At 40.0% G+C, this 10,977-nt stretch overlaps 1 protein-coding gene across 3 annotated transcripts in view; it reads left to right on the forward strand.

The window, feature by feature from the left end:
• Window positions 1–10,977, forward strand: part of stard5 (StAR related lipid transfer domain containing 5) — a 15,070-nt gene continuing 4,093 nt past the window's right edge. The window contains exons 1-5 of one of the 3 annotated variants that reach the window (XM_085158233.1): window positions 1–487; window positions 3,032–3,081; window positions 6,005–6,137; window positions 7,087–7,204; window positions 10,850–10,943. In XM_085158233.1, the coding sequence (XP_085014359.1) occupies window positions 398–487; window positions 3,032–3,081; window positions 6,005–6,137; window positions 7,087–7,204; window positions 10,850–10,943 (485 nt within the window). In that variant the 5' untranslated portion in view covers window positions 1–397. Of the gene's footprint in view, window positions 488–3,031; window positions 6,138–7,086; window positions 7,205–10,849; window positions 10,944–10,977 lie in introns of all 3 variants that reach the window. The other 2 variants (XM_085158224.1, XM_085158220.1) reach the window with 2 other exon arrangements.

Consider the following 10,977-nt stretch of genomic DNA (forward strand, 5'->3'; position numbering starts at 1 on the left):
CCGGAAGTTTATTGTTTTTGATGACGCGATATCTCAATAACTGATTCCGGTGCTTTATTTGTACTTTGGGGAAATTAATTGTGCAAAATTACATTTTTAATGCTTTAAATCAGGCAGGGACGGAAAGTCACACCAGCCTAAGCCAATGGAGCATCGTTGCTCAGCCATGCGGCCGCTGCGCAGCTCGTCTCATTCATTCCGGCTAACGCTAGCTCTGTAGCGGCGGTCCACACTAACCTGACCAGGCTTTGCGTTTCTAGCCTTCGTTAGGTACTTTTAGCCGCTGGACCTGACTTGTATTGTTAAGATCCAGCGTGACTTCAGTTTTGTGTTTCCCGTCAGCTATTTAATCATCTCCTTTGGATTAGGTGAGCAAGATTAATTGTTATTCCCAAAAATGGATTATGAACATAAAGCGAAAGCAGTGGCCGACTGCTTGATGAGCTACAGGAAGGATGAGTCTGGATGGAAAGTCTGCAAGAAATCGGTAAATGTTTCTTACATCCTCATATGAGCTCAACACTATTTCCCTACATTTTCGAGATACCTGCTGTTCTCTGGTCTAGTGGGTTAACTGACGTGGCCCGCGTCGGTAGTTCAAAGTTCACAAACGTTAGTTTGGGATTTCTAACTTGAAAGCTTAGCTAATAACATTGTGCATCCCATTCATTCACCACAGAGAAGTAAAACGTGTGTTTTACTACTGACTGCAGCTAAATAGTAGACATAGAACACATATTGGTCGTTTCTCAGTACCAAAGTACGCAAGTCCGGACTTTCCGTACTCGTACCTGTTTGCACAGGTAGGTTTATAGTATGGACCCGTTTCTACTGCAGCTCCTCTGGATAAATCTGCACTGAGTCCTGATCCTCTGAACCCTTTGCACAGTACTCTGTGAATTTTATTTCTTATTTCAAAAGCATATCGATTCTCCTTCAGCCTCCTCATTTATCTGAATTGCCTCGCTGTTTTCAGAGACGCAATTTAGTTTGCATTGAATTTCTGAGTCTCTAATTCACATTCTCTGCTGGTTTTCACTGAAGTGAACTACCTGCATCTTTGTATAGAAATTACAGTGCATTGTTAGATCATGACAGTAATTTGCCTCACATAGTAAATCTGTCCCATATCTATAAAAATCTTATTTTCTCATATTTTTCTTTTGTCGTTTAGTGGAACTTCTTTCCTCCTCCCTGTTAAGAGTTTCTGTAACTGCAGTAAAATCCCCTCCGTCCATCACTGATCCCAGCTGACTTGTACTGAAGTAAAAAATAAATCCCAAAGACTAAAACTACAGGAAAGTGCGTTACCAATGAACACTGATTATACAGAACGTTAAGCACATTTTTATCAGTGAATCATAATGTTGAGCTGATGGAGAAACAACTCAACAAGAAGTTTTTATTCCAGCAGTGTGATGTTCAGAGTTCAGCTGTGACTTTAACAAACTGTTGTTAAAAACTCTAAATATATCAAGAATTTATGCTACGATTTCCCTGATCTGAGCAATTGTTTATTGTGTCTGTTGCAATGAATTATGGGACACCGCTCCCACCTTTTAATAAAGGATGGTCCAGTGTATCTGCTAATGGAAGCAGTGAAACTCCTTTCTTTATTATTTGGAGAATTGGAACAGCTCTTGTTAAGGCTGCCACACAGATACTTCTGTTTTCTGGTAGGCGGTGACATTCTACTTTATTTAACAAAAATTCAAAAGAAAAAACAGGAATACAGAGGAAGTCTAGACGTCATGGTTTCCTAGTAGCAGGCGATTCATGCACATCCATTTAAGGTTTTGTAAGTGAGTTACTTCTATTTTTAGACATTTGTATAAAAGTTAAAAATTGAGGTTAAATAATCACAATTCAGGTTTGGATTTACACATCTGTCAAACTGCTTTGTATTTGTATGTGGATTGGAATTTGTGAGTCCCCAGAAGTTAGACAGAAATCACTGTACACTGTACAGTACGTGACTATAGGTCAGGAGCAGGTCATCTGTTAACCGAAAGCTTGGCAGTTCGATACCTGGCTGCTCCAAGGTGCATGCCAAATATCCTTGGACAAGATACTAACCCCAAATTCTCTGATGCACATCGATGTGTGAATGTTAGATAGAAAGTTGTTAAATATAGAAAAAATGTATCATGCGTAAATCTTATGCATTTGTAACACTGAGGTAAATCTCTCTGCTAGCAGAGACCTGGCAGATTGCACGCAGTCTCTTGTGGGTAATTTTACTGGTAGAGATTCATCATCATCTGCAGGGTTTATTTAAGCTGATGCTAGCTGAGAGCAGAAAACGTTTAACTTAGTGATGAATTCAGATGACAAACTTCATCTTTAGTTATTAAGCTAATATCAATGTTAGCCTAGAAGAGTAGGATCAACATCAAAGAGTTCCACACTACCTGGTTTATCCATATTCAAATGTACAGAGATTCGTTAGCATATACCTAGTTCAGAGGATGATCCACAGGGATATTCAACCGTAGTGTTCCCCCATCTGCAGCTACGCACTGACTGAAGAACATTAACCTTAGAGGTTAATGTGTGGGGTTTGTAACTTGTAAATCTATGTTTTCTAATAGAGGGTTGATGAACTGGTCTGTTTATTTAGAAAAAGAAACGGGAACAGAGTGGAAGCCCAGATGTCCCAGTTTTCCTATGGGACTTGAACACAACATACATTTGTGGATCTCATGTATTTTAGACACACGTATGCACAAGAAGCTTTTGTGCAACTCCAATTAAAAAAGCTGCACGTAGAGATCGCTATTCATTTTAAATGTGTGCATCAAGTTTGGATGGACACATTTGTAAAATTGTTTTTTTTTGTATGTGAATTGAAGCACACATTTGTGTGTACCCAAAGGTTACACACAAATCACTGTGCACATTTGTAAATCATTTGTGTATCATATACATGTGTAACTCTTTTCATGCAAATTTCTCTGCATAGTTTTTCAACAAACCTGACACGGTTATAACCAAATGCTGTTCACAGTTATTGTTCCGTTTCCTTTGGCAGAACGATGTCATTGTGTCGTGGCGACCCTCGTCGGAGTTCCCGGGGAATCTGTGAGAAATCTGTCTTTTTTCACTTCTTTTGCACCGTTGGTTTCCTGACGTGTTAAGCACACATCAAATATACAGATCAGTGCTTTTCTGGAGAAAACATTGCTGTGCAGGTGTAAGAATAAAAACAGGCATAAGGATAATAGTGACTTCATAAACATGTCAAACCAGAAATGCCTCAGAAAAACGTTTGTGCTTGTTGGGGTTCCTGGAATATTGGTTTTTTTGCACTTCTTTTCATCAGTAATTGTAATCCTACATTTATGTGGAGGATTTTATTCAACTTCTAATTTAACTCAGATAAAACAATAGAGCAGTGTGTGTTCTTGACTTTAAAGTGCAGGTATCAAGGGGAATCTACCAGTTCATGGTGGAAATTCCCTTTTCAGTGCAGCTGGCCAAACGATCAGGAACCACTTACTGGTTAAGAGACACAGACTGACAGTGGACAGCATATACTCAGTTTCTTAAGATAAAACTAACTCATTGTTTCTGCCAGGGGCAGCACAAAAGTGACCCTCTGGGACTGATTTTTAGTTTTAGTGTTCTTATTTTCCACCAAATTATCAGTTATGTTACTAGTTAGCTAACAGAAACCAATGCAAGTCTATTGACTGCAACCAGCCAACAAACCCAATGATGTCACATTCTGTTCTGCCACAAGATGGCATTAAGTCACTCAAGTTTTTAAAACATGTTTATTTCTTAAGTGCAGCTACACAGACAGTTTTACATCTGTGTCTGTTTTTGAGGGCAGAGCTCCACGGTGTAAATTAGCCTTTATTCAATTCAATTCAATTCAATCCAATTTTATTTATATAGCGCCAAATCACAACAAAAGTCGCCTCAAGGCGCTTCATAGATACAGAGAAAAACCCAACAATCATATGACCCCCTATGAGCAGCACTTTGGCGACAGTGGGAAGGAAAAACTCCCTTTTAACAGGAAGAAACCTCCGGCAGAACCAGGCTCAGGGAGGGGCGGGGCCATCTGCTGTGATTGGTTGGTGTGAGAGAAGGAAGACAGGATAAAGACATGCTGTACATGAAGTGTTTCGTGTCCACTTTAACCTCCTGGCGTCCACATATGTGGACATCACATTTTGGGTTGTCTAGACCAAAATACAAAGTTTTGCTCTGGGGCGTGATATCCACGTACGAGGACATAAAACTACCGCTGTTCTGTTGAAATCTAAAGCGAATGTCCTCATATGTGGATCTCATCTTTCTCAAACAAATATTAAAACAAAACAAAACATCTAATTCTTTGTTTTTACATTCATCAGGTCCCAAAGAGAAATGAAAAACAAAATGAAAGAGTTTGTGTCTTAGGAGGTTAAATATGTGTGAAATATAAATGATTTCATTACACCAGCCTCATAATGAAACCTTGTAAAGTTACAGCAGATCATTATTACTTATACGAACGTTTGATGATGATATGAACCTCAGAATTGGCAAATAGCTGAACTGCATTGCATCAATCAGAGTGTATTATTATGCTGAGTTCTTTTATTTCGTATAGCACAAGTGTACAACAACAGTTGTTTCAATGTTCTTTACAACATAAAGGAAAGACTAGGGATGGGTATCGTTTAGGTTTTATCCGATACCGGTGCCAAACCGGTACTTTTGAAACGGTGCCGGTGCTTAAACGGTGCCCAAACCGGTGCTTAAAGAATGGAAAACACAAAATTTGTTCAAAAACCTCTCATGTTCAGCTGTTTTTTTGTAAAAAGATAACAATGTTAGTCTTTTCTGCAGGTATGGGGCATATATGGTATCACTCTTGGCTGGAAGCAGCTTAATCAATGGAAAAAACACAAATTTTGTCCAAAAACCTCTCATGTTTAGCTGTTTTCCACTTTTTCTTCGGTCATTTTAGCCTTTTTGGCCAGGGTGAAGGGAGTATCTGCCATCAAACAAGAAGACAGCCGCATGTAGCTATGATGGTGTTTGCTAGTTCACGTTACATGCATTAATTTAATAACGTGGTTAGCTTACTCAACGTAAATTACACACGAACAACATTAAGCTACTCACGCAGAGAAGAACGGCTGCTGCTGCCATCATCATTTCTGCTACACTGGCAGGGCTAGGTTCATCGGATTTAAAGTGTGACCTCCATTGACAGTATCACAGTATCAGCTTAAAGCACTTGTTGCAGGCTGCTGAGTTTGCATCTTTTGCTGTGAAGTACAGCCAGACTTTTGACCGCTTCGCCTTGGGCATTTTTAATCTGTAGCTCTGCTCTAAAAGAACGTACGTACCTGGACCCGCCTACTATCCTCGAAACGTAAAATGATTGGCTAGAATCTAAAGTGTATCATTCCATACCAGTTGGTGGCGGTAATGCACCTTTCAGTTATTTGCCAACCGCCAATACAAATGTAAGGAAGAAGAAAGTGTATCACAGCTCAGGAAAAAAAAGCACCGAAATGCGCGCTGCTTTTCGGTCTGGTTACTACCGTTTATGTCAGAACCGGTGCCATGATGGCACCGGATACCGGTACCCATCCCTAGTAAAGACCCTACAAAATGATCCAATAATCCTCTTTAAGCCAGAAACTGGTTACAGATGGGAGGAAAAGCTGCACTCAGCAAAGACACTGGTTGGGTGTAAGGGTAAAAATGGCTGCTCTCAAATTAGATATCTTTTATTTTAAATTGATAATTTCATAGCTCCTGTTTAAAGGAATCAGTTTGGAGCTGGTGAGTCTACCTTACATACTTACATGTAGAGCTTTAATAATGCTCAGTGCATCACCTGCATGCGAATGTTTTTGCAAGTCACATTTATACCAGAGTGTTTTGCTTCTGTTGTCTGTGTGCGTAGGTCAACTTGTTTTCTTATACAGCAGTGTGGTAGTCCTGCCTTCATAATCTTCTCTCCTGACTGTGTGCCATTATCTGATTACACTGGCAGTTATAAGGGTGACGGGATTGTCAACGGCACTCCTGACAAAGTGTGGGAATGTCTTAAACCGGTACCCAACGGACTCAGAGTCAAGTGGGACAACAATGTGAAAAGGTTTGAGGTTCTGGAACAAATTACAGAGGTGTGTTATTTTCTGTCTCCTTTCTGTTCAAACAATGTTTTGTGATTATTATCATTATTATTATTTATTTAACCGTAGAGTTTTCATGTACACTGAAGCTGAAGTTTGCACAAAAACAAATGTTTTTTTTTAATTTACAGTATTTTTCTTTAATAACAAGAGACTGAATATCAACCAAAAATCCAGAAAAAAACATCACATAAAGGTTATAAATTGATTTGCATGCCTTTAAATTCACTGAGATAAGTATTTGATCCCATACAAATCAATCAGAATTCAGTCTCCCACAGATTAGTCATTCAACAACATACTACTGATCTCAACGTGATGATGAAATGAGATCGATGAAAGTGACACCTGTTGGTGCAAATATTTGGAAATGGAAGAAATATAAAACGACAACCAGTCTCTCCGGCTGCAGGAACGTGAAAGATAAGAAATGTCTCCTGCCCATCATTGTATATGACTCTATTAGAGAAATGGCATGTTGTAATTGTTAAAACACAGAATCCAAACGTGTTTGTGATTTTACTCATAGTTAACTGCTTCTTACAGGTTGCTCTATTCAGGGCCTTGGAGCCTACTTTTCCAGACCACTGTATCCTGACCCAGTTAGTTAGCAGGTGCTCGGAGTTAGAGGAGAGCTACTGATAACTGGTGTGACTGAGAGGATGCTTGAGCATAGGAACACTGGCAGATGTTCAGATGGAGCAGGGTTGACAAACAGAGTAAATTTGCAATAATTTCAAGCAAACTTTCTGACTTTGTCATTATAGGATGTTGTGTGTGGAGGTTCGGGGTAAAAAATACTTTAATTAAAGGTTGAACCGTGATAAACATGTAAAGCACTGCGAATAATTTCTGGATGAACTGATATCAAAATGTGTGTCATATTTGTTCTTTGTTAAGCTTTGTTGAGTTCGTCCCCTTGTCGTCCACTCTCGTGCAGGACATCTCCATCTGCCGAACAGTCACGCCCTCTGCAGCTATGGGCATCATAGCACCACGAGACTTTGTAGATGTTATTTTAATTAAGCAATACGAAGATGGCAGCATTTCTTCAAATGGTGCGTAATGACTCAACGTTTCTCTCACTCTTCTTGCACTTCTGTCTTTTTTTACTCTCTGAGGTTGATTGTGACGCGCACTTAAGCACCGTTTTTACTTCCAGAAGTGAGTGCATGGCTCTTTGAGATGTTGTTATGACTGAATATGAAATAATTATCTGATCGCCTGTAAACCTGCACAGAAATGAGCAGCGTTGACAGCTTCAGCACCGTGCTGACCCAATCGTGTGGTTAGATTAGAGCCAAGTCAGGTTAGTTTGAGGCACACAGTTTCCGGTGCCACTCAACACGTCGTCCACCTTTCAGTTTTTGTAAGCTGGGTTGAAGAAACGAGTGATTGATCTTGAAGGTTTTTTGCACCTTTTTAGTTACATTTTAGCAAAGAAGCTCAGAGACGTACAGATGCACGAGCCTCGGCCTCCAGTTTTGACAACAACGACAGTGTCACTACTGTCTGAGTAGCGACACTTATGGTTATACCTATATTGTTATATGCCGCAGCAGCTTTCTGCAGCGTAATGGTGGGTATAAATACAAGTGTCTGTGAAATGAGGTTTCGGCAGAGGGCAAAGTGACCGTTACAGTGAGTATACTGTGGCCTTTAAGGTAATATCCCCTCTGCAGTGGTTGCTTCGCTCGCCGCCCCACAGATGCAGTCATTTATAGCCGCCGATAAGGCACGAGAAGACGCTGCAGTTTTCTCCTAAATGATAGGATCGCCACTCAGATAATATTGCATCATACTTGCTGATAAAGTCGAGAAGTCAAAACCAGAAGCCGGGACTTTGTCAAGTGGTTGTTTTTTGCAAAGTTCCTTCCACAAACTCAAATTTTTAAATGGTTGCAACATCTTCCTCTGTGTCAGTATATCTCTGAAAATGGTGGTTAAAAAAAACCTGCACGATCGTACGCTTCTCTTCAACGCACCAGGTTACAAAAAAAAAAAAAAAATTGGTGCACGACCGGCCGACGTACCACAAAAATGATGTCTTGCAACGCAGGATGTGATGTGAAAATCGCCATGTGACACAAGCAACACGGTGAGCATAGAAACAGGCTTAGGAGGAGCAGCCAGGAGCTGTGTGTGTTTGTGCTGCTGCAGCCGTACACACCAGCTCGTACAGTGCAGTACAACAGTCCTCTGACAGACAGCCAAAGGTCTAAAGACGACGACACTTGGTAATAGAGGTGGGAATCACCAAACATCCCACGATACGATATTATTGCAATTTTTTAAAATATTTTGCGATATTCAGATTCTGTACATAAAGGTAAACTTTATCAATATTCATTTTCTCTAATATCAAAGTCTCACACTCAGTCTTTCTCTCATTTCAGTTTTATTGTTGACAAACTGAACGGTTTGTATTACAGTCTAGTCCAACTTAACTGAATCAACCATCTGGTACAATTATAGCTATTCTGAACTATGCAGTTTATGAAAACTATGCAGCCCCTTCAGCAACTGAAGAATTTGAAAGTAAATTAAAACAAAATATAATTTTACATTAAATAAAAAAGTTTTAAACTTAATTAAAATAAAACATGTCTTAAATTAAAATAAGTAAACTGTCATGTTTATTGCTGCCATAAAAACAAGTTAAACACATTTGGACAGTGAAGGAATGTCAGGATTCTTGCTCAGAAAAAGGATCAACATGCTCTGAAGTCAGAGCACAAAAACCTTTTTGTAACAAAATATCGATTTCTGCTGTCCCTGTATCCATACATTATTAGCAAACAAAATATCACCATACTACACAGTATCCATTTTTTCCCACCCCTACTTGTAAACCCTCTTTAATTTCGGTGTCTCTTGCCTTGAGAGTGTTCTTGACTTAGCTAGATGTTATGCTTTTGTTTTTCTAAACAATGGAAATCATTTTGTCATTGTTCACTTTCATTGTCTTCCTGTGGCCTTTCAAGTTTCTTGGTGTTGTATCACTGTGACTGTGACAGTACTGTGTCACAGTATCCATTGTTTCCCCCACCCCTACTTGGTAATGTAAAGATGTTTGACAAAGAAGGAGAGTGGTGTACGCAAAGGCAACTAACTTTATGAATCATTTTTATTATTTTAAGCAGTGCTGTCCATGTGCAGTGCACAGTTGACTTTTACCTGCACAATGCAGCGCATGAACAGTCTCGGACACTTTCTCCCTGACGGTGATGTCACAGATGTCGACTTTATTGTAAAAGACATGATAACAGTAGAGTTGAAAATACTGGCTTTAACTGGACGATTAAAGCAGCTGACCGACTCGCTGGCCATGAAGTCAATTCAGTTTTTGTCATGAATCGCTGTGTGGCAGGCAGGAGATTGGACCACATGCAGGACTCACGGACATCGAAGGAGAGAAGTGAAGAAGGCAGCTTTATTTTGGCTGTAAAACCCTTATACAGAAAACAATCTGAAAACGAGGAACTAGAAATACGAACGTAAATATATACACTGAGACACTGGAAACCAGAGCTAGGAACTACAAGGAGCACAGAAGAAGAAAAACAGCGTATTGAGGGTACGACGCAACAACAAGCAGGGGAAGACTGAGGACTGAAATACACAACAGAGAAATCAGGGAATGGGAGACTGGAAGGAAACACAGCTGGAAATAATCAGGCAGACGAGACGGGGACAGAAGCTGAGCACAGAACAGATCAAAAATAAAACAGGAAGCACAAGACGGGGACAGCGATGGGGTGATATGGTACTGCAAGCTCATTAAGATAAGATGGGGCCTGATTATTTAAGACAGGGGTCCCCAATCTCAGTCCACAAGGGCCGGTGTCCCTGCAGGTTTTAGACGTGTCCTTGATCCATCACAGCTGATTTAAATGGATAAATTAGCTCCTCAACATGTCTTGAAGTTCTCCAGAGGCTGGTAATGAACTAATCATGTGATTCAGGTGTGTTGACCCAGGGTGAGATCTAAAACCTGCAGGGACACCGGCCCTCGTGGACTGGGATTGGGGACCCCTGATTTAAGACCTTGTATGTGAGCAGCAGGATTTTGAATTCTGGATTTAACAGGAAGCCAAAACAGGAGAAATCTGCTCTCTCTTTCTAGTCCCTGTCAGGACTCTTGCTGCAGCATTTTGGATTAACTGAAGGCTTTTCAGTGAGTTTTTTGGACATCCTGATAATAATGAATTACAGTCGTCCAGCCTGGAAGTAATAAATGCATGAACTAGTTTTTCAGCGTCACTCTGAGACAGGATATTTCTAACTTTAGAGATGTTGCACAAATGGAAGAACGCAGTCTTACATATTTGTTTAATATGTGCGTTGAAGGACGTGTCCTGGTCAAAAACAGACATAATAAATAAATGAATAGGACATCAGAGAAATGTATAGAAGAAAATAACTGAGGTAAAATCACGATATTAATCAGCCTGTTCTGAAGATGCCATCAGTTTTAGATCAGTGGAACTACGATGCAACGAACTGATGCAAAATATGCTGTTACTTTGTTCATATGTGTGACACATGCAGTAGCATTTTTATTGTGATGAGGTTAAAGGACACGTTTACATTGTTACAATCTAATATTCTCAAAAATGTTATGAATCTTTGATTTATTCTCACATGGACCGGTATAAACAGACTCATGTGGTTATGTGCTTCTTTTGTGTGATATCAAAAAGCTACCAATACAATTCACCCGAGCTGCGCTCCCCAGTCTGGCTACGTGAGAGGATTCAACCATCCCTGTGGTTGCATCTGTGTCCCCGTCTCAGGGTGAGTAACTAAACAATACGTTTCATTTGTGTGT

Source organism: Neolamprologus multifasciatus, chromosome 1 (assembly GCF_963576455.1).
Source record: "Neolamprologus multifasciatus chromosome 1, fNeoMul1.2, whole genome shotgun sequence".
Lineage (NCBI taxonomy): Eukaryota > Metazoa > Chordata > Actinopteri > Cichliformes > Cichlidae > Neolamprologus > Neolamprologus multifasciatus.